Here is a 23,572-nt window from a genome sequence, read left to right as displayed (position 1 = left end):
GACTATATAAAGGGAATCCAAACCCTAAAGCAGGGGATTAACACTTCAAGACTTAGAGATTATAGCTAGGCGGCTAGAACTAGGGTTTATACACCAATCATTGTAGTTCCGGCTTGTTCTATCTAATAAAACATCTCTTCAAGTCTATTCCTCTCTAATACTCACGAAATCTATACAAATAACTAGCTTTGTCCATCGTTCCGTAGTACTCACAAAGATCCTACACAAAAATCCCCTAACAGTTTGGCGCTAGAAGGAGGAGAGTAATCTAAACTACGTGATAATGGCGGTGGATGAGCATGACGAGCTACCCGAAGCTACTCAGACAGAGGCTGAACTCCAAAGACAAATCGATGACCTGCAAGGTCAAGTAACCAGGTTACATAGAGCTCGGGAAGATACCAATCCCGAGCTGTCCTCGGATTTCCAAATCCTTAAGGAAAAAATCGACGAACACTCTAAGCAACTGGAGCAGAGCACCGAGAAGCTCAGCCAGCTAGAATCAGAGAAACTTACCCTCCAAGACGAGAACCAAGCCCTTAACGCAGCAGGCAACAAGAAGCGTCGATTCTGGACTCAGGTTCGCCCCATGCCGCCTCTGGAAACACCTAACTCCGGGGCAGGCACGAATCTCCCAACTGCGGCGCCGGGAGGAGAAGCATCTACGCGAGAAAAAGCTACGGACGCTCATACCTATGACGGGGAGGACAGCGACTCGGAACCCGAGCCTGATAAGGAAGCATCAGACAAAGCAGTGAGAGCGGAGTCTCCCAGGATTGCTCACCTTCACCAGATGTTCTCCGATAGGCTCGACGCCATGCAATCCATGGTAGAGAGACTCCCAGGGGTAACTCCCCCCACAAGGAAGAGCAACCCCGATTCCTACGCCAACACTCCCTTCACGGATGAGATCACCTTGATCAAGATGACCAGGAAGTTCTCTTTCCCCAGTATCAAGGCATATAACGGCACCACTGATCCGGACGACCACGTCGCCCAATACAGACAGAGGATGCTCGCTGTAGCACTCCCCAAAGGGTCACGCGAAGCTACCATGTGCAAAGGTTTCAGCTCAACTCTGACCGGACCTCCTCTGCAATGGTATATCAACTTACCCTCCAGGTCCATAGCTTCCTTCACAGTTCTCAGCAATAAGTTCTTGGAACAATTCGCCAGAAGCAGGGACCTGGAGAAAACCTCTCAGAGCCTCTACGAAATCCTCCAGCATCGAGCGGAACCCCTGAGAGGCTACATAGCCGCTTAAATCAAGAAAAGGTGGCTATCCCCGAATGCAGTATCCCCACTGCTATCTCTGCTTTCAAGAGAGGCCTCCTCCCTGACCGAGACCTCTACAAAGAGCTGACCAAATACCAGTGCAAAACCATGGAAGATGTCCTATCTCGAACCTGGGCGCAGGTCAAATGGGAGGAAGACGTCGCCAGCCGTGCCAAGGCGCAACAAAAGCAAGATCCTAAGACGATCAGACCAGACCGAACCGAGCGAGACGAGAAACCCTCTCAAAGACCAGCTAGGGACTCAACCGGGGAAGGTACCAAAACCGGCCAATCGAGAAGGCAGAAGGGATGGCAGTGTCCATGTGGCCAGACATCTCTCACCTCTCCGTCTCAAGGCCGGAGCTTATCAATGTTCTGAGGCAGATGGGCCAGCAGGTCAAGTGGCCTCATAAGATGAAAGCCCACGACTCTTTCTGGAATCCTGGCTTCTGGTGCGACTTCCACCAAGATCACGGTCACAAAACGGAGGACTGCGTTGCACTAAAGATCGAGGTCAACGACCTGCTTAGGAAAGGGCACCTTAGAGAGTTCCTTTCCGAGAAGGCCAAGAGCCATCTAAGCAAGGAGACTACGGGTAAGCCCACTGAAGCTGCTCCCGTCTCGCCACCGCGACAGGAACGAGTTATCCATGTCATCTCGGGCGGTTTGGAAGTCAGCGGCATAAGCCATGCAGCCGCGAGGAAAAGCACCTGGAATGCCAAGCACGGCCTAGAGGCTGCCAAGCCAAAACGCCTGCTCCTAGGGACGGATGAAATAAGTTTCACGGCCAAAGAGCTAGAGAAAGTCCTCACTCCTCACCACGACACCCTGGTTATCTCGCTCACTGTAGCGAACTGCCTGGTAAAAAGGATACTGGTAGATAATGGAAGTTCAGGCAACATCATCTTCCAGGCCGCATACAAGGACCCGAGGCTGGAGGAAGGCGCTCTAACTCGTAGGGTAACCCCCCTTATAGGTTTCAGCGGGGAAGTCAAGCAAACCACTGGGGAGATAACCCTACATGTATACGCCGAAGGAGTCAACATGTCAACCAAATTCCTCGTGGTTGATTGCGATTCGTCCTACAACATGATCTTAGGACGGCCCTGGATCCACAGAATTGGGGCTGTTCCCTCGATTCTTCACCAAATGGTGAAGTTCCCTACGCCCTGGGGGCATAAAGGCGATCAGAGGGGATCAAGAATATTCCCGCGCCTGCTATCAGACCACTCTGAAAGGAAAGACCAAGGTCTTATAGCAATTACAGAGCAAACCTCATCACACCGAGGAACCGGAGGTAGAAGAAATGGATGAGGTGCCATTAACCAAAGGAGATCAGACCCGACATCTCAAGATCGGCTCCAAGCTAACCGAAGGGTTGAGAAGAAGACGAAATAGACTTTCTCAGGTCTAACTCCGATTGTTTCGCTTGGTTCCACGCAGACATGCCTGGGATCGATCCGAAGATCATTAAGCATAAGCTGCATGTGGATCCCCTACACCAACCCGTCAGACAAAAGAGACGGAAGTTTGCTCCTGAGAGAGATGTGATCATCAACGATGAAGTCAAGAGCCTGCTCGGCGCGGGGTTCATTTGTAAGGTGCAGTATCCAGAGTGGCTAGCCAACGTCGTCGTGGTCAAGAAAAAGAACGGGAAGTGGAGAGTCTGCATTGACTTCACGGACCTAAATAAATCCTGTCCAAAGGACCCCTTCCCGCTACCTCATATCGACAAGCTGTTGGACGCCACCGTGGGGCACCAGCTGATGAGCTTCATGGACGCATTCTCCGGCTATAATCAGATACTCATGCATCCGGAAGACCAGGAGAAAGTCCTGCTGCTATATCCAGCAGTCTCTAAACACGCCGTGAGTGCCGTCTTAGTTCGCGACGAGGGGAACATGCAGCTACCAATCTACTATGTAAGCATGGTTCTCCTGGATGCGGAGACCCGCTACAGCCACCTCAAAAAGCTGGCCTTAGCCCTGATAGCCGTCGCTCGCAAGTTCCGACCCTACTTCCAGGCTCATCCAATTGTGGTTGTTACCTCCTTCCCTGTAAAGTTGGTCCTCCACAAACCCGAAGTCTCCGGATGCATAGCCAAATGGGCCGTGGAACTGGGGGAGTACGACGTAATATTTCGACCCGCCACGACTATAAAGTCACAGGTCCTAGCAGACTTCGTGGCTGAATTCTCCCCTGCCTTTCTCCCCGCTCTGGAGCAGGAGATACGCCTCCAAGGCGAGATTAAGGAAGAAGGAGAATGGATCCAGAAACGTCAGAGGAGCAGGAGTAGGGATAGTGCTTACCTCGCCAACGGGGAATACAGCCTCAAGGGCCGTGAGATGCAACTTCAAAGCAACCAACAACGAAAGCGAGTATGAGGCCCTAATCGCGGGCCTAAACCTTGCTCACCAAATGGGGGCAGAGAATATCCAGGTCTTCGGTGACTCCCAACTGATAATTAACCAGGTACAAGAGGAATATCAAGCAAAAGACGACAGCATGATCCAGTATGTGGCGGTCACTCAACGACTAATCAAGAAGTTCAAGAGCTGTAAACTCACTCAAATCCCCCGGGAACCGAACTCACAAGCCGATGCCCTGTCCAATCTAGGGTCCGCCCTCGAAACGAATAGCCAGATGAGTATCCCCTTGCTCGTGCTTCAATGGCCAGCTACCATGGAGAATCCCCCATCAGAGGCGGTCTCAGCTGTCGAAGAAGGCGGAACTTGGATGACCCCCCAGATTTGGTACCTGGAGGCCGACACCCTCCCGGAAGACCGTAGCGAGGCCAAAAAGATCAAGAAGCAAGCCGCGAGGTACTGTATCTCCCAGGAGAAGCTATACCGGAGGTCTTTCTCTGGCCCGTACCTAAGGTGTGTGACACCCCAAGAAGCCGCTAGAATCCTTGTAGAACTACACGAAGGAGACTGTGGATCCCACTCTAGCGGCAGAAGTCTGGTGCTTAGAGTCAGAAGGGCTGGTTACTACTGCCCCACGATGGCCGCCGACGCCAACAGACAAGCCAAGCACTGCGACAAATGCCAAAGGAACGCTCCAGTCTCGAAGCTCCCCCCGGAGAACCTCAAGTCCATAAGCTCACCATGGCCCTTCAGAAAGTGGGGCATGGATATAGTAGGGAAATTTCCTATGGCACCGGGGCAGAAGGTCTTCCTTCTGATAGTCACTGACTACTTCTCCAAGTGGGTCGAAGCAGAAGCGCTCAGCCGCATAACAGATATCCAGATCCGCAAGTTCCTGTGGACCTACGTAATCACTCGCTTCGGGGTCCCCCACAAGTTCGTCACCGACAATGGACCCTAGTTCACAAGTCACAACTTCAAGGAGTTCTGCAAGGACTGGGGCATAAAACTAACTTTCGCCACACCCCGACACCCCCTGGCTAACGGGCAAGCCGAGTCCACAAACAAAACAGTTGTTAACATGCTCAAAAAGTGACTGGAGGGCTCTCACGGGAAGTGGACAAAAGAACTACACGGAGTCCTCTGGGCCTACCGGACCACTCCAAAAACAGCAACAGGGGAAACCCCCTACTCGCTAGTCTACGGCTCTGAGGCCATTGTACCTACAGAGATGCACATAAGAAAAACGGTCTACGGATCTACCTCTCAATAGGAAAACAACGAGCAAATGGCGCTAAGCCTCGACCTGCTCGATGAAAAAAGAGAGGCCGCTCGACTAAGAAACTGGTCCTACCAGCCAGACGTCGTCAGGAAGTACAACAAGAAAGTCAGAACGAGAACCTTCCAGCAAGGGGACTGGGTTCTACGACGAGCAGAAAAAACAACGGGGAAACTCACCCCATGGTGGGAAGGACACTATAAGGACATTGAGGTGCGGAGAGCAGGCGCCTACAGGCTGCAAGATAGCAAAGGTAAAATACAATCTAACTTCTGGAATGCCCTGCACCTCAAAGCCTATCATTTTTAATACGGTCTCCAGACCATGATTTCTCTACTATTATATACTATTTAAGCATTATGATTTCCTATTCCTATGTATGCTTAACGTCTACGGACAAAGCTTAAAATAGAATAGTTCCGACAATAAAAGTAGAGGGGAAATCATAATACTTAAAGGAGCATACGAGCTGTATCAGGTCTCCAGAGACCTTCGATCCTGGCCAACCCTCACAAAAGTGGCACGCCCACAAAGAATCAAAACAGGTATGAGACATAAAACACGAATGGGTATGCGCAAACCTTAGTATGCTGTCAAAACTACCTAAAACACCTGTGCAGCCTAAGGGGCATCAGGGTCCCCAGAGTACCAATGTGAAAAGTACCTGTATGAAAACGCTACGAGCTACGCGATACATGGAACACATGGTATATACTCATTGCAAAAGTACTGTGAAACACATGGAGCAATCTAAATCCTGCTTCTCCAGACGTGGAAAGCAGCGTAAGCTTGGCACTTGGGTCACAACACCCACACCAGCACCCTTTAAGCATGTCAGTGACTTCCTGCAGAAGTAGAATACAACATAGGAACTCGATATTGGCCAGCTTCCGAGCGGCAGAATGCAAAATCCAAACAGGTACCGGTAGTAGTCTGGCCTAGGAAGACGGAGTACGGTCCCTGCGAAAAACAAAAGCATTCCAGGTTCCCAAGGAACTCCGGGTCTTTATGCGAGCCCCTGATCTAAAGAGGAAACCTAAGGTTCCCCAAACGATTCCGGGTCCTACGTATAAAATATAAGGAAGAACCTCCGGGTTCCCCTACAGCCTCCGGGTTCCAATCAAAGATCTCAGGGTCTAAGGAAGAACCTCTGTGTTCCTATACGGCCTCAGGGTTCCGAAAAAAGTTAGAACCTCTGTGCAGCCTAGGGCGCATCGGGGTCATTACAACTTCAAAGAACCTCCGGATTCCAAACCACGATCTCCGGATCCAAACCTCTGGGTTCCAACACGGCCTCATAGGCCTAATACGATTCTAGAAAAAAGGATAGAACCCCTGTGCAGCCTAGGGCGCATCGGGGTCATTACATCCCTAAAGAACCTCCGGGTTCCCACACGACCTCAGGATCCTGGTGCACAAGGGTACCGATACGATCTCCGGATCTAAGGAACAACCCTGCACTCTTATGCGACCTCAGGGTCCAATCAGAACCACAGAAACCTCCGGGTTCCAACCACGATCTCCGGATCCTGCTAAAGAATCTCTGGATTCCTACATCAACCCCGGGCCCCAGTCTCGGTCCCAGGACCAAGAGAAAAGACCTCCGGGTCCAAGATAAAAGACCTCGTGGTCTGACAGGGACCTCCGGGTCCCAAGACGCAATCTAAGGATCCAAGAGGAGCCCTCGCGCCTCCCTCTCCAATGATCCCCATATATTATCATTCAAATTTACGAAAAGAGGGACCGTAGACTCCAAAGTCCCACTTCGATCGAGAAACAGGCGAAAAACAATATTTTCCAAAAAAGCATACAGGAGAGAAGTAACAACAAGGAGTAAAAGGGTAAAAAACGAAGCATCATTCATAAAGTCAAGGAGCAGGCTACAAAGAGCCTTTATTCAAAAGAAAGTGACAAAAACCAAAGTCTGAAAAGATAAATCAAAAAGAGGGTCCCTCCGAGAATCGCAACCCTATAACAGATCTCGGGGATGCAGCCTGGGAGAGATTCTCCGATTGGCGGCCAAACCCTCCAGATAAGAACAGGTGATGACGATACTCTTCTTCTGGATTCCAATGATCTACGCGCTTCTCCAGCCACTCCCTCATCAGCTACCACCTAGCCGAAGCTCTCACTTGCTGAATTAGAAGGTCCCGACAAGCCATCATATCTTGCACCTGGCCACGGAGAAGGGGGGCCTCGCTAGTCAATCTCCGATGGGTATCTACCAGAAGGTCCCAGTTAGGCATAATATTCTCGGCGCTTGTTGACGAGATAGAAGACAAACCCCCAGCCGATAAAGCGGCCCTCGCTAGTCTTGGTGGAGGAGTATAAGAAAGATGTCGCTTCCGCGTTTTAACCTTCTGATACTCGTCATAAATAATTGATACCGAAGACCTCACCGTGTTCCCTAGAGCAAAAAGTGTATACATACATGAGAAACAAAATAAGACAGAGTCCTATCAGATGGAGAACAAAGGCTTACCCCAAACATGGCTATGACGCAGGGCCTCCCTGCTTACCAAGAAGGTCACCCAGCGGAATCGCCGGGGAATTCCCATTACGAGTTTGGCCACCGCTTCTCCAGCAAAGGAAACCGGGCGAGATACATCTGACAGAGCAAGAGCTAAAATGTCAGGATCAGGTCCCCAAAAGGATGGTAAAATTCAAAACTCAGAAGAAGAGCTAACCCACGGTACGCCAAGACGTAGGGTGACCCACTGGCTCAAGAATCTTCATGAACACGTACCGACTGTTCCAACCATCCCCGAAGGGACGATTCCCTCTGACACCCCTCGAAGGTTCCTCAACCAAAGGGGCGCCATCACGAGATCAAAGATGGTAGAACCGATCTTTGTTTGCCAAAGGAGCAAAGTAATAAAGTGTAATATCTCTTGCACCCCGATGGAAAATCCATGGAGTACTCGGAGTACTTGGAGAGACATTAAAGTCCTCCAGGTTAGGGGAGTAAGTTGAGAAGGACTGAAACCGAAGAAGGATGACACTTTGCCTATAAGAGAAGGAATAGCACCTCGGAAGCCTGCTTCCAGGTACGCTTCATAGACAGCCACCTCACCCGATCCGCCATCCGGAGCGCGTTCGAACTCGGTTGGACTCCTCATCCCCACAGAAGGATGAATCAATTACTTCCTCCTTATGTTAGCAAGATCCTCCTCCGGATCTCAGAACGGGGACCATCATCAAAGAAACAGGAACGAAGCCTTCTCAGGGGCGCCATCGGAACCGCTTCACTCTCAGCCTCCGGAACATTCCCCCAAGATGGAACGGGGGATGAGAAATGATCGGTGAAAGGATGATACGGCCTTTCACAACCACCCACGAGCGAGGACAGAAACGAAAGCGGCTCGAGATTCATCTTTCTCAACTAAGAATCAGCGCTAGGGATGGGTTGAGGCCAGCTAAGAACTATCGTGAATCTCTATTTATATCCAGGTCGTTCCCTTTTCCGCGGGATCAGAAAAGGAAATAGGGATGTTTCCAAATATCCCAAAGAATCCTTGATTTAAATAGTGGACAATGAAAAGGAAACCCGATCTCTGCAGAAAAAGGGAAAATGCTTTCCACAAAAAAGGAAAGCGCTCGCTTTTTTGAGGAATCAAAACAGCATCCAGTAACATCAAACCGTACGGGTGCTAGCCCCCCGGTCTATACTCTACACATCAGAGCTCTAGGCTCCACCATCTCCAAGACATCATCAGAAGCCCAGTGCTCCCCGTCCTCGACGAAAAATCAGCGGTCCAAACAGCACCAGACCCCGGTCTGATGTAAGGGAAACTGATCATTCCCCGGGTTTAGAATACGGTTCCGGCCTGAGTGGAACCCGGGATAGCGGGATTACTGGAGCGATGTCCTGCCTAAGGGAAGCCTGCTGAGAATGAGCAACTCCGGTTGACTTGAGTGCACTGGTTATTCCCCGAATTCGATGACGAAATCGAGCAATAAGGGGCAAACTGTTGGGGAAAAATACTCAGGTATTGAATTCCTCCAGACCCCAGGCATGACACAGGCCTCTGGATCCCCGCTGGAAGGAACCCCGGTTCCCAGAATCCCCGCTAGAAGGAGCCCCGGTTCCCCGCTGTGGAGTTTTCCGGGTCCGGTCCCAGGATCGCCCCCCTTCCTCCGGGAAATGGAAAACTTCTGATAAGGAGAACCTTCCATATTTCCGAATATGGAAGAGTTTAACCTACTCCAACCGACTAAGGCCCACCTTAGGAAGACTATATAAAGGGAATCATAACCCTAAAGCATGGGATCGACACTTCAAGACTTAGAGATTATAGCTAGGCGGCTAGAACTAGGGTTTATACACCAATCATTGTAGTTCCGACTTGTTCTATCTAATAAAACATCTCTTCAAGTCTATTCCTCTCTAATACTCACAAAACCTATACAAATAACTAGCCTTGTCCATCGTTCCGTAGTACTCACAAAGATCCTACACAAAAATCCCGTAACACATATCATCAGCAAATACCCCATTGTAGGAACCTAAATGCACACTTCTATCTGGTGGGATAGGAAATTCAGCTTCAACAACAGTGCATGGAACCACAACTGGTTCCAGCTCGACTATGTATACTGGCAACTCGTCCAACGATGGGTGAACGATGATATAGGGTGGGTGTTGGTTGATGATGTGGGGTGAGTGTCGAACGATCTCATCATGTTGGTGTCGATCGATGCTGGCCTTTGATGAAGTCTCCAGATCCTTTCTCATAGTGTTCCGTTCATCATCAAGCTTCTGCTCCGGGTCAAACCATTCCTCTAGCTCCAAGAAATCTTCCATAGTGATCTCTTTATCAATATCCCAATATTCAAGATTTTCTCCATTCTCTAGCTCCAAGAACTCTTCTAGCTCCAAGAAATCTTCCATGGTGATCTCTTTCGCTACATTTGAGGAAAGATAACAACTTGATTCATCTGTGCTCATCAGTGTTGAGTATGAAATGTCCTAAAGAATACTCAAACTTTCAGGGATTTCAATAGGTCTCAATCGGCAATAGGGGTTTCTGTCGATTGATGCTGCAATGGTGTTGTCGATCGATGTTGAGGTCGTGCTGTCGATTGATGCTGAGTCGGATCACCAGTACCAGCTTCGTTTACTCTGCTCGGCTCTCCAGATCCATGATATTCATCTCTCTTTGCCATGGTGGGGTCATCAATCTGATATCTCAGCATATATTCCATCTCTATCTCTAGATTTGCTGTAGCATCATAGAGATAGTTGTTGAGGAAAGCGGTCATGATGTCATTCCAGGTTTTGAGATACCCTGGTGGCAACTTCTGAAACCAATATGTTGCATCTCCATCAAGAGAGTATGGGAACAATTTGTAGAAGTGGTAGTCTTCAAGGACTTCATTGAAGATAAACGATACCAATTCCTCGAAAATGTTGATATCATCCATTGGCTTTTCGTGAGGATAGCCATGAACGGGATGCTGACGCATAAGAGTGATATAGATACGTTTCAGCTCAAAGTCTTCCCTCTCAGCAACAATAGAATCATCATGGATTGCAGTCCCCTGCGTATCAAGAAATTGTCCTATACTGATTTGAGTGCGACCTTCTTCGTCTCGTAAGACTCCATTCTTATCAAGACTCAATATGAGTACCTCGACCTTCTCTGTCTCCTCGCAGGTGGTGTTGTGTTTTGCCGGATGAACAGTGTCAGAATAAACAGTGTCCGGATAAACAGTGCCCAGATTAACAGTGTCGAGGCGAACAGCGCCGCAGTGAACAGTGTTGTCTGACACAGGATGAATAGTGTCGTTAGATGCTTGGTTCACGCTGTCGATCGCTGCTGCTTGGAGGGTGTCGATCGATGCTACCGTTGTAGACTTACGGGCCATGCGTGAATCAGCAGTCTCCTTCTTTGAAGGACCTCCTATTTGACTTACGGATCCCCGACAACGGCGCTAAATTTCATATCACTCAAATTACCCTAAGGATTGATTTGTACTCTCTCAAATAATAGGTCGACTTGTAGCATTTAGGGATCAAACTCACAGGGAGCTAAGGCACACACTAGATCTAAATAGTTATTGATTAAGCTAGGCTAATAGATTATAAAGCAGTAAATAACAGAATAGAGTGAACAAGGTAGTTGTTCAGTAAATTGATAAGTTGTTTGATGGAAGGATGGTTTGCTAGACTTAGGGTTTCTATTCAGGCAATCATGATTATAATAGTATAGATGCTAAGGTTGGATATTCTAGAACACAAACATAAGAATGATCCATCAATTTCCATTTATTTGGGTCATCTATTGACTAGATCTAAGATCTCAGCTGTCACTTGTTGGTCTTGAAAAAGTGTCGTTCGATACACTTTTTAGCCCGTCGATCGATGCAAATACTAAGTTGTCGATCGACGTTCCTTCTAGCAAGCTTTACGGCGTGGGTTTGACTTGTTCACTAGGTTAAACTAAATCAGCTTCCGCTTGTTTCTAGCAATCCTAGCACAATATAAACTAGTTCAGACAGAGAACCAAGCTTCCGCTTGCGCCCTAATATCTTTAGACAAGGTCTTAGTTAGCTATTCTTGAACACATGCATTAAGAACAGTTTACTTGATTCATATCCTAACAACTTAGCAGTTCTATATTTTGGACTAATCCCTCATGACTATCTGACCCCTAAACCTATTCAAGCATGAAGCTTGTCACATAAATCATAGATGAATAGATATAAAATAGAAAGCAATGATAAAACCAAAAGAATTCCAAGAGGACTCTGGAAGAGTTCCTCCCTTCTCTCCTAACCAAAAAGAAACAATAGAATAAAGCTTGGCCATCAACAATGGCTTAGAAAATACAGAAATAGGGTTTTAGGTCGTCCATGGATATTCTGGTAATTTGTGGTTGCTTCTGCGCTTAAGTTGGTCTTGAAATATACTCGGCCCGTGTTCTGGAATCACCATCGACCGACACCAAGGGTGCACCGTCGATCGAGGTTCCTTCATCTCCTCGACAGCTCTCTCTCTCGCGAGACAGATTGACCACTTTTCAGTAAACCGGGAATAACTTCTAATCTAACCGTTAGATTGACCTCAAACTGGTGGAAATGGAAAGCTAACTCAAAGCTCTATTTTGTGTCAAAAGATCAGCTCAATAACATCGTGGGAAGGTCTCCATCCATATCTAAACATCTGACACATCTGTGCAATTCTGCACTCCAATTCTGCACTCCAAAGGCTCTAAAAGACCCCAAAATCATCACTTTCCTCCAAAACGTACCTAAACCTGAAAACATATGAAAAATACTCCAAAACAACTATAACGTATTTAAAAACACGTATATATATCATAGAACGATATACCTGCTCGCTGATGTTGATTGTCGATCGACGTGTGTGAGTGTTTGTTGGTCGATTCTGGTGTGGTACTGTCGATCGATGTCGATATGGTCTCATCGATCGATAGACTGAGAAATCGTCTCCTTGGGTCTTTTTTTTGGACCTGCAATAAGTTAAATGCGAAAATAAGTAACTATTTCGAAATAAAACTAAGTAAAATTACCTAATAGTGGGTTGCCTCCCACTCAACGCTTTGTTATACTCATTTAGCTTAAATTTGGAAGTAGGTTGGCCAGTAGGGAGGTGGATGACTACTTGTGGGAAGACAAGTGTCTACATCTTCCTTGCTCATCTGGAACCATGTACCAATGAAGCTTCTTATGGCCTCATCTCCTCTGGTCCACTGATTTTCCAGTATCTCCTTATCAACCCCAATGACATGCATCCTATTTTGAAGGTTGTTGATGCTGTGCTGGTGCATTCCAAGTCTGGCCATAGTTGTTTCATCAAGGTACGATTTTAGAGATTAGAGTAGGTATTGAGAGATTAGAGGTAGATTAGAGAAGGTTAATGAGAGATTTGTAGAGAGATTAGGTAGTAAACATGTTTAAGAGTATTTAAGAATCATTATGAATAAGAGAGAGATAATCCCAAACTTCTTAATTATTAATCTGATAAGAGTTTACAATATATATGAGGAGGCAACACTAGGATGAGGGTTTCATAAAGAGACACTATTACAAGAGATAAGGTTTGCTTTAATTCAAACCATCCAATGAGCTTCTTCCTTGTGCATAAAGCTCCTTTTGCTTTATCCAGCTCTTCTCCAGCCTGTCACACACACCTCTTCTTCCCTTGCAACGGTCTGATGCCTTAGCTAAAAGAATAGGGCTTCTCTTCTTCATCCAAAGTTACTCGGGTAACTAGTATAACTAGTATACTAGTATAACTAGGGTAACTTTGGTTTAACCTTTGCAAGTTACTCGGGTAACTAGTATTACTACGCCATGTACGGCCTCTTCATCATACTCAACTCCTCATGTCTTTCTCTTCCCATATATTGATCTCATATCAACACTCCCCCTCAAGCTTAGCTTTGTGAAAGTCTAAGCTTGGATAGCCATGAGATCTTCCTCATTAAAAACCTCACCAAGGAAAACCCATTGGGACAAAACCTTGATGAGGGAAAAAGAGTAAAGACCTCATGACTTAGGGGATCAGCTCCTTCTCTTCCCAAGATCTATGAGTCCCAATCTGATGTGAATGGACTCCATAGTCTTTTGTCTTGCTGCCTTGGTGAACACATCTGCCAATTGATCTTCACTTCTTGTATAACATGGCAAGATCACTCCCAAGACTATCATCTGCCTCACCTTGTGGCAGTCTACTTCAATGTGCTCTGTCCTCTCATGAAACATTGAGTTTGTCACAATGTGAATAGCCCCCTGATTGTCACAATGCAAAGTCATTTGTGTTGTTTGCTCAATCTCCAAGTGCCTAAGAACCCCTTTGATCCGTACCAACTCGTTGGTAAGCATTAGCATAGCTCTATACCCAGCTTCAGCACTAGAGCATGATACAACATCCTGCTTCTTACTCTTCCAAGTAACCATGTTTCCACCAATGAAAGTGCAATAGCCTGTTGTAGTCCTTCTATCTGCTCTATCTCCAGCCCAATCAGCATCACAATAACCCACAACGTCAGTGGTCTTATTGACTCCCATCCATATACCAAGCCCTTGAGTTCCATTCAGGTACATGAGAACTCTCTCCACCATGCGCCAGTGATGCTCTCGTGGAGCTTGCATATGCTGGCTTACTTGGTTAACAGCAAAGCATATGTCTGGCCTGGTGATAGTCAAGTATATCATCTTCCCCACAAGCTTCCTATACAGCTTTGGATCATAGAACAGCTTGCTGTCTTCAATCTTCCCCTCACGTGGAACCTTGTACCCATCCTCCATGGGCATCTTGGCTGTTCTTCCTCTATACGCACCAGCATCCTTCAAGAGATCCAATGCATACTTCCTTTGAGAGATGAATAACCCTTCCTTGGATCTGCACAGCTCAATCCCAAGAAAGTACTTCATCTCTCCCAAATCCTTTATATCAAATACTGATTTCAGAAACTCCTTGGTGGCTCGGATTCCTTCCTTATCACTGCCTGTTATGATGATGTCATCCACATGCACAAGAAAAACAATGATGCCTGAGGATGTATTGAGGGTAAAGAGAGTGTGATTAAGCTTGGACTTCCTGAAGCCTCTACCATTCTGTGTTGTACTTAGCTTATTTTACCATACTACGCCATGTACGGCCTCTTCATCATACTCAACTCCTCATGTCTTTCTCTTCCCATATATTGATCTCATCTCAACACAAGGTTCTCCAATCTTTGGGAAAAGTCATCTCGCATCAAGTCTTGAGAAAGATTAACCGCATCAAGCTTGTCTTCTAACAACTTCACTGTGACCAGCCGTTTCTTCAGATATTCGTGATCACTGTCGATCGATGCTTCAGATCGAATTGCATTCTATAGCTGGATCATGTCCATCTCCGTTTTCAGCTCATCCATGCGTGTAGTCAGCATCTCAATGATGTCATTAAGTGGGAAGTAGATATCATCAAGGCTCATGTATGTATCATCTAGTGACATCTTCTCGGATCTATAAATACTATTTACTATATCGTCGATATCTGCTCTGCTGTAGCTTCTTAGATTGGGTAAAATTCTATTGAACTTCTCTACTTGCTCTGGTAGACAAATACAAGCTGCCTCATACATCGTAGCTCTCGCCAGTATATCTCTGATGTCTTCCCTTGATACATGAATGATTCTTCTATCTGGTGCTCGTGCATATCCATGCTCGTCTCTGTATACACCATATTCATCCTTCTTTTCCCAATGGAATACGCTTTTTATGTCAGGATCGTAACCTCTTTGTCCAAACTCGTACCATTTGTCGATCGATGGCGTACCACTAATTTCGATTGATATGCTCAAATTAACCTTCAAGCTACTCTCCAAAATAAGAGGTTTGATGTAGTACTTGAGGATCGTATCCACAGAGACTCAATATCTCACACAATAGAGTTTAGCTTCAGCCTATGCTAGGTCAAACATTATAAAAAACAGTAAATTATTAAGCAGTAAATCATGAGTTTGTTTGTGATGGAAGGATGATTGCTAGACTTAGGGTTTCAATCAGGTCTTAGAACTCAATGTATAGATGCTAATGGTTTGATCCTAGAACTCGATTTAAGTGAGCAAGTAATCCAGGTCTCGCATGTAATTACTAATCAGATGACTAAGTCCTATGTTCCCGCTCTCGCATGTGAACAAGGATCGAGTGTCGATAGATACTATTGACTAGTTATCGATTGATACAAATGTCTGGGTGTCGATCGACACTTCCTTAAACAATCATTAACGACCTAATCGTTATGTTCACTAGGTTAACTAAACCGGCTCTCGCGTGTATCTAAGAACCTAGCTCAGCAGGATTCAGTTCATGTAGTAGACCAGCTCTCGCGTGCGCCTAACTATCCTATGATCATGTTTCTAGTTAATTACTCTAGAAACAAGCAGCAAGAACAATCCTATGAAAGATACAATAAATCACCCTAGCAGTTCTATAAATTCGAAGAACATCAAAACCCTTGAAAACCTAGATCTAGCAGGTGGATCTACTCAGGCATGATAGTTGTCACATAAATCATAAACTGAATAGATATAAAATATAAAACCAAATAAGAAACCAAAGGAGTTCCAAAAGGACTCTGAAGGAGTTCCTCACTTATCTCCTAAACTAGAACTAGGAGTAAAATAAAGCGTAGCCATCAACAATGACTTAGAAAACACATAAATAGGTATCTTGGTAATTTGTGGTGGCTTCTGGGATTAATTCGGTCATGAAATAGACTCGTCCCATGTTCTGTAATCACCGTCGATCGACACCAAGGGCGAACCATCGATCGACTTTCCTTCATCTCCTCGACAGCTTCCTCTCGCGAGGCACATGTACCACTCTCCAGGAAAACAGGCAAAGCTTCTGACATAGGATTCTTATTTACCTCAAACTGGTTCCATTGTAAAGCTAACTCAAAGCTATATCTTGTGTCAAAAAATGACCTCAATCGCATCGTGGAAAGATCTCCATCCATAGCTAAACATATGTCACATCTGTGTAGTTCTGCACCTCAAAAGTCTCCAAAATCACCAAAGTTCTCCAAAACGTATCTGAACCTCAAAAACTCTAAAACTTACTCTAAACCCATATAATATAATCTAAATAGGCTATATACCATGGTCTAAAAGTGGTAAAATCCATGGTATATCAACTCCCCCAAATCTAGCAAAACATAGAGTAGTCCTGTGAAAAAGGTTTGAAAACCAGCAGGGAGTCACACAATTTTAAACTTACTACTTTTAACTCTGCAATGTTGCAAGCCACATCAGATCAGTGCCAACTTTAGAGGCACTTCATGTACTAGACCTTAGCTTAGTAACCAAACCATCCAGCCCACAGCTCAGCTGATTCCACCTGACATACCCTTCTATTGACCTCATTTCTTCATATAAATGTTGTGGCTAAATCTTGGGAGTATCTATTAAGGGACACATGGACTCTTACTCCAGCAGGTATCTGAGTAAACTAATAGTCTTTATTCTGGTTTATTTTCTCACTATATCTCTCTTCTCTGAATCCTTTTATCTCAAATCCAATGAACAATGATGCCGATGCAGTTTATTTTATTCATCTTCTTTTTCGATTTTTCTTCACTTTTTTTTTCTTTACTTGGCAAAGTGTAGGCGAATAGTGGGGTCATCGGTAATGTACCTACCCCTCGCTTACAACGACGTGTGATCATTCCATTAGAGAAGAATAATGGGGCCGCATGAGACACTCCTACCCCTCTAAACCGCATGAAATCATTTCAATCTTTTCTTTTTCTTTCTTTCTGGATGCCGAAGAGAGGAGAGAAAGAAAAAAAAAATTTACAGACTTATACTTTTCAGACCTGAAAGAGGATCCGATCCAATGTATACCAAGCCCCAAAACAAGAAAGTTGAGTTGATTAAGGTTGGAAGTCAGCTTTGGTTCCTTCAGACTTTCTCAGCTAGCATGGATGTTATTGGCAGGTGATCCACTTTGGCGTTTCCATTCAGTACACCCTGCAGTCGATAACCTCAAAGAATGGTACTAGAGAGCGGCTAGATAGTAAGTAGAGACAAGCGTACCATGGTCCGAAATGATGGTTAAGGACGTCAGGCAGCAGAGACTTAACCAAGATACAATGGAGACAAGGAAATACGAGCTGGACGAGTGATCCAGGAGCTGGAAAAGGTCCGGGTCAAGCTCAATCAGCTGGGTGCAGCTTGGAGCTAGCTCACCTGAACTTAATCAGCTCACTGGAGCTGAAGGACTATCTCACTGAGCTGGGGGAGCTGTGGGTCAGCTCATCTCAGCATGGCGGAGCGTTTTGGTCCGGACCAGTGTGGATGGGTCGGAGCAGTTACCAGACGGTTACTTGACCATACCGACGGTCCGTGTGAGACGATGGGTCCGTCTTGGAGAATGATCGGACCAGGGACTTGGGAAAGGTTCCAGCAGTCGGTTTTTGATGGAAGGAACCGACAAGGGGGCAGTTACGGGCAGTTAAGTCCGACTTCCTCCTATAAATACCTGTCATCATTTTCCTTGGGGAAACTCTGGTAAAATTCCGAGAGAAAGATAAAGAGAGAGAGAGAGACCGTCGGTTTGGCAGTTACAACCGTGTGTGGTAGTTCTTTATCATTTCCGGTGAGAGTTTGACCGTGGGGAGCAAGGCGTGATGGATACTCGACAGAGAGAGAAGGAGAAGGAGAAGGAGAAGGACTTGGCCCCAGTAGAGCGTACGCCTAAGGTCAGTGGTGTGGTTCGCAAACCATAGGACATAGCCGGCGGTTGATCCGTCCGTGCCTAGGGTCCGATCCGTTTTGTTGGTTACACCCATTTCCACTTTCTGATTATTTCAGCTAATACTCTGGATAATTATAGTGTGGTCTGATGGATCAGACTTGATGGCACTTAACCATGGCCTAGGCCGGTTCAGGAGGCCATGGTTCAGGAATGATGTCCATGGCTTGGCCGGACTGATCATGGTCGAGATCTATATGATCGAGACCGCATTGATAATTTCTGACTTGATCAATCTCTTATTTGGGATTTATCATGAATTGTCATGAATTTTAATTAGTTTTTGGAGTACTTTCGGCATTGGTCAGACTTGGGCCTGATGAGTCGTTTGTATGCCTAGATGTGGAACCAACCATGCAATGATAGATTTTTGTGTTAAGTTATCTGATCATATGCTTGTGTGTTGTAATTGTGGTTCCAGGTACAGACTTGGACCGTGGTAAAGGAAAGGGACTGTGAGGACTTTACGTGGGAAGATGTGTCGTGATTGGGTCATTATTGATAGATGTGAAGTACTTGTAACCTATTGTGCTTGTTGTGAACTTATGATAGCCTAGTGTGCAACTTAAGTATGAAGAACGAATGAATGATGTATGGATCTATTTTATTATCTATTCAAATATCGATTTGCTCTTGTATGAATCTGATTGTCTAAGTTAGAATGGATGAACCTCAGAACACTGAAAAATACTTAGAAAAATAGAGCACTTGAATTCGGAAATAAAGGAATCAAACTGAATAGAATTATTTAGTAAGCTGCCGTCCGGTTGGGTTGAGGAATCCAGGATCGGGTCTTACAAAGCCATCGATCGACAACCGCCAGCGCCCATTGATCGACGAACACCTATTACATACCGAGTGCATATGCCGAAGAAAGATGTTGCACGTCTAAATTCACTCAGGCCCAAACCCGAACCTTCAGAAAACCCACCAGAGGCAGTCAGGACACCTTCAGAAGATGAAACAGATTCTATGGAGGTTGATAGGGTTAGGGTTCCTACGGGAAGAACTCTAAGGAGAAGAAAGGAAAAAGTGGCGAAACATCTGAAGAGGGGGGCTAATGAAAAGGAAAAGGAAATTTTCCGAAAAGGAGTCTTCAGGATTCCTCTAGATAAGCCATTCGATGAGGCATATTTTACTCACAGACTGTGGTTGTTCTTTAGAGAAACCAGAGAGACAGAAGAAGACATTAGGAGAATGTTCTGTGAAGCTAGAGAACATATGAGGAAGAGGGTTACATTGAAGAAGAAGAGTGATCCTGGGCAATTTGTGATACCATGCATGGTGAAGGGTATGGAATTCTCACATGCCTTGTGCGACACAGGAGCATCATTCAGCATCCTACCTAGAGTTATGGCAGACCATCTAGGTCTGCAGGTGGAGCCTTCCAAGGAATTATTCTCTTTTGTGGATTGTTCTCAGAGAAACTCAGGAGGAATTGTGAGAGACCTAGAGGTGCAGATTGGTAATGCCCTAGTTCTAGTAGAATTCCATGTCTTGGACATCAAGCTGAACTGGAACTCTTCTCTATTACTTAGGAGAGCCTTCTTGTCAACAGTAGGAGAAGTGTGCAACTTGCAAAACAACCGGTTGTGCCTAATGCTCATAGATCCTCATGTCCACTACAACCCTATTCCAGTCAAGAAGCCACAGACGACCCCCAGAAAAATAAATGATCCAAGAATCATTGCACTGTGGATCTGAGTACGAGAAAGAATACTCAGCGTTGATTGAAACTCACACTGCAACATCGATCGACAGTGCCCAGCAAAAATCGACCGACGGAGCGGAAGAAGAATCGGTTGAGAGTAATCAAGGAGAATGGGAAAACAATTACTACAATCCCACTACGGCAGCAACAACATGCATACGGAGGAGTACGATAAAGATTATGAGGAAGAACGAGCTATAGAACAAAGAGAGATTCTTATTACCTAATAGTGGGTTGCCTCCCACTCAGCGCTTTGTCAAGAATCGCTCTTTGTTCTATGGCTCGTTCTTCCTCATAATCTTCATCGTACTCCTCCGTATGCATGTTGTGTGCTGCCGTAGTGGGATTGTAGTAATTGTTTTCCCATTCTCCTAGATTACTGTCGACTGATTCTTCTTCTGCTCCGTGGGTCGATTTTTGCTGGGCACTGTCGATCGATCTTGCAGTGTGAGTTTCAATCGACGCTGAGTATTCTTTCTCGTACTCAGCTCCACAGTGGCATGCTGAAATGATTCTTGGATCATTGATTTTTTTAGGGGTCGTCTGTGGCTTCTTGACTGGAATAGAGGTGTAGTGGACATGAGGATCTATGAGCATTAGGCACAACCGGTTGTTTTGCAAGTTGCACACTGCTCCTACTGTTGACAAGAAGGCTCTCCGAAGTAATAGAGAAGAGTTCCAGTTAAGCTTGATGTCCAAGACATGGAAATCTACTGGAACTAGGGCATTACCAATCTGCACCTTTAGGTCTCTCACAATTCCTCCAGAGTTTCTCTGAGAACAATCCACAAAAGTGAATAATTCCTTGGAAGGCTCCACTTGCAGACCTAGATGGTCTGTGTAGAAACCCATTAAAAAAAAAAAAAAAGAGAATGGTCGATTATATATCTTTTGGGTGGTCGAGTCGCGGATGATCATATTGTTCTTGTCTGAACCATGAGTCAAGTATGCCACTAGACAATGGTTAGACAATGTGGTAGATTTATTCAAAGGACGTTTGAAGCATGACACTTTTGGAAGCACAACAGGAAGACCGGAAATTGGGCGATAAACCCGAAATTTTGGTATTATGGAATTTTTCGAAGAAGCAGAAAGCTCGGGAAATATTTTCCCTCAGGTCAGGATTCATTTGAAGTTTATTAAAAATACTCAGAGCATCAGAACGGGCGTAAAAAAATATTTGAGATTGATCGCGGGACGAAAATTCACCGGAAGATCGATATTGGATATTTGACCGAGAAGCTCGAGGTGGCTAGATGTGTGTGTGTTCAGGACGTGGTGGCAAGCTCCTGGGAGTATGTGTGTCAAGGAAAGCATGAGGTGTTGCAGTACATGAAACCTGTACATGCAAGTAGACATGTGGAGCACGAGGTGGATCGGCCAAGCACGAGGTGTTGCGATGCATGCGACCAGGCCATGCGGCTGGACATGTGGAAGACGTGGTGTTTCCTTGCATGGAGCCAGGCCATGCATCCAGACAGGTAGAGGGCGTGGTGTCACTTTGCATGTGAGCAGGTCATGCAACCAGCCATGTGGAGCACGAGGTGTCGCCGCACATGCGTCCGGAGCCATGCGAAGCGACACACGGGCTGCCATACGGCTTGTTTCTGATTGGTTGCTGATTCCTATAAATAGCCCACGACCCCCTCTCATTTGAACACATCCAGAACACATCAAAGCCAGTTCAAAACTTGAGAGAGAAAGCAAAGAAAGAAATATCGAGTTTCGATAGTTTTCGAGCGATTTAGGCAGTTTTCGAGAACAGTTACTCTGCCGATTTTGAGTCAGCACCTGGAGAAGGTTCTGTTGAAGTGAAGAGAGATCAGTTCTAGTGGAGACCAGTTCAAGACCAGTCTGGACGTGGGTCTACTTGAGAAGGTCGAGAAAGCGTTCGGATCGCAGAAGTCGGGTTTGGGGTCAAGGCCACGGTCAACCAAAAACTGTGAGTTATAATCAATTGATTGCTGAGTTGTTTTCATGCAGGATCCGGTTAGTTGGAGGTTGGATCATGGCAGGAGGCCGGGTCTAACTGAGTAACGGTTTGATTAGTTGATAATTCAGGTTATCTTGATTGAGTTGATGGCATGCTTGTTATTGCTTGAGAACCGTAGTAGCTTGGTTAGGTTGATTGGTTAGTTAGCCAATGCGGAATGCTTAGATGATTTCGCTAAGTTGTGGATAGCTAGGTATTCTGGAATTAGTTTTATGCTAGATTCTGGAATATGATTGATTGTGTTAATTTGCGATTAATACTAGGAACCTTGTGTTATTTTACCGGGTTTAGTATTAATCATATATTGGCCATATAGCATTTGTGTAACCCACAATGCTAGGCATGTTTGAGGTGGAATGTGTTGATTGTGTGATTAATACTAGGAACCTTGTGTTATTTTTACCGGGTTTAGTGTTAATCATATATTGGCCGATAGCATTTGTGTAACCCACAATGCTAGGCATATTGGGGTGTTAGTGTTCCTTCAGACCTCGTACCCGGCGGGTTCAAGGAAACTCCTTATTCGCTGGATCGGGAAGACTCAGCTAGACGGGGTCATGGCCTATGGCTGAGTGATTACACTATGGTGTAATGTGGCAGTGACCCGAAGGACTGTGGGCTGTCGCGCGGTGACCCGAAGGACAGTGGGCCACGGTCGGTTGAAAGTTCCTTCTTCTGGCCTTTATGGTAGGGAGATAGGATATTGCCGATAGTGAAAGAGGAACCTAACGTCACCGGGCCCAAGCTAGTTATATATATTCTATCGTGTTTCGGGTTGTTGAACCCTGGTTTAAGTCGAGTTTTAGTTTGGTGATGAGCTAGTAATTAGCATAATGCTTGTTATCTTGCTATCGTTTACCTGTGCGTATTTCTGATATTGCTTATGTTATTGAATTCTGCTATTAGGTGAACCTCTCGCTTTTGATTGTTTGGGGTGGGATAGCAAGGGGTTGTATTTGTTAGTTGAGGATTGTAACTCGCTGAGTAATGCTAGATTACTCACACCTCACTCGTTGTTGTTTCTGGTGACCAATAGCGAGCTTGTAGAGGTCGCGGAAGGCTAGGCTGGCTGGTGTAGATTTGCATCTTTTTGGTTAAAGCGTTTCAGACTATAAGTATGTACTTTCGCTTTCTTGGCATGCCACCGCTTGTATATTATATTGTGTGTTTCGAACCATACAATAAATAAAATAAATAAAGCGAATGTTTTGTGCAAATGCCTTGTTGTTCCGATATTAGCTTGTCCGAGCTAACACAACGTCAGGTTGGGGTACGGGTTGAGAAGCCTTAGGCTTTGGTCTGACGGGACGTGTTAGTGGGCGGAGTGGACTAGTTATAAATTGCACTTTTTGTGACTTTGGCTGGATTGCCTGTTTACCCGTCTTGTAGCGCTCCCAAACCTTGGTAGACGGTCGGGCCGTCGGTCATGTTCTTGTTTGATTGTTGGCCGGTGGTTCGACCTATGCCTAAAACGGTTCGGGGTGTTACAGAGGTGGTATCAGAGCATGGTTTCGTCCATGCGTGACACAAGTGCTTTTTAATGATTTTATCGAGTCAAAGGAGTCGCAAAAAGATGATTAGAAAACCAGCCGCTTCCCGTAGTAGGAATATGACTTACCCTTTTGATTGTGTGCAGATGGCTAATCGCGGGACAGGTGATGATGGACGAGGTTGGAT

At 45.7% G+C, this 23,572-nt stretch overlaps 2 protein-coding genes across 2 annotated transcripts; both read left to right on the top strand.

Annotated features, from left to right (window-relative positions):
- The first annotated feature begins 1,583 nt into the window (after window positions 1–1,583).
- Window positions 1,584–2,588, top strand: LOC106421417. Its single transcript, XM_013862264.2, has one exon. The coding sequence runs from the start codon at window positions 1,584–1,586 to the stop codon at window positions 2,586–2,588; it is 1,005 nt and encodes a 334-aa protein (XP_013717718.2).
- Window positions 2,589–2,719: 131 nt separating this feature from the next.
- Window positions 2,720–4,601, top strand: LOC106421418. Its single transcript, XM_013862265.1, has 2 exons — window positions 2,720–3,652; window positions 3,747–4,601. Exons 1-2 carry the CDS (start codon window positions 2,720–2,722, stop codon window positions 4,599–4,601), a joined length of 1,788 nt encoding a protein of 595 aa, XP_013717719.1.
- The last annotated feature ends 18,971 nt before the right edge of the window (window positions 4,602–23,572 follow it).

Source organism: Brassica napus, chromosome C9 (assembly GCF_020379485.1).
Source record: "Brassica napus cultivar Da-Ae chromosome C9, Da-Ae, whole genome shotgun sequence".
Lineage (NCBI taxonomy): Eukaryota > Viridiplantae > Streptophyta > Magnoliopsida > Brassicales > Brassicaceae > Brassica > Brassica napus.
Note: the sequence above shows the minus strand (reverse complement) of the source record. Positions and strands in the feature narration are given on the sequence as shown.

What these genes read in the sequence shown, in the direction of transcription:
- LOC106421418 (XM_013862265.1), top strand. Translation starts at nt 2,720, where the DNA reads ATGCCTGGGATCGATCCGAAGATCATTAAGCATAAGCTGCATGTGGAT. An exon ending in GCAACCAACAACGAAAGCGA is followed by an intron (nt 3,653 to 3,746) that starts GTATGAGGCCCT and finishes ATAATTAACCAG; the next exon opens with GTACAAGAGGAATATCAAGC.
- LOC106421417 (XM_013862264.2), top strand. Translation starts at nt 1,584, where the DNA reads ATGGCAGTGTCCATGTGGCCAGACATCTCTCACCTCTCCGTCTCAAGG.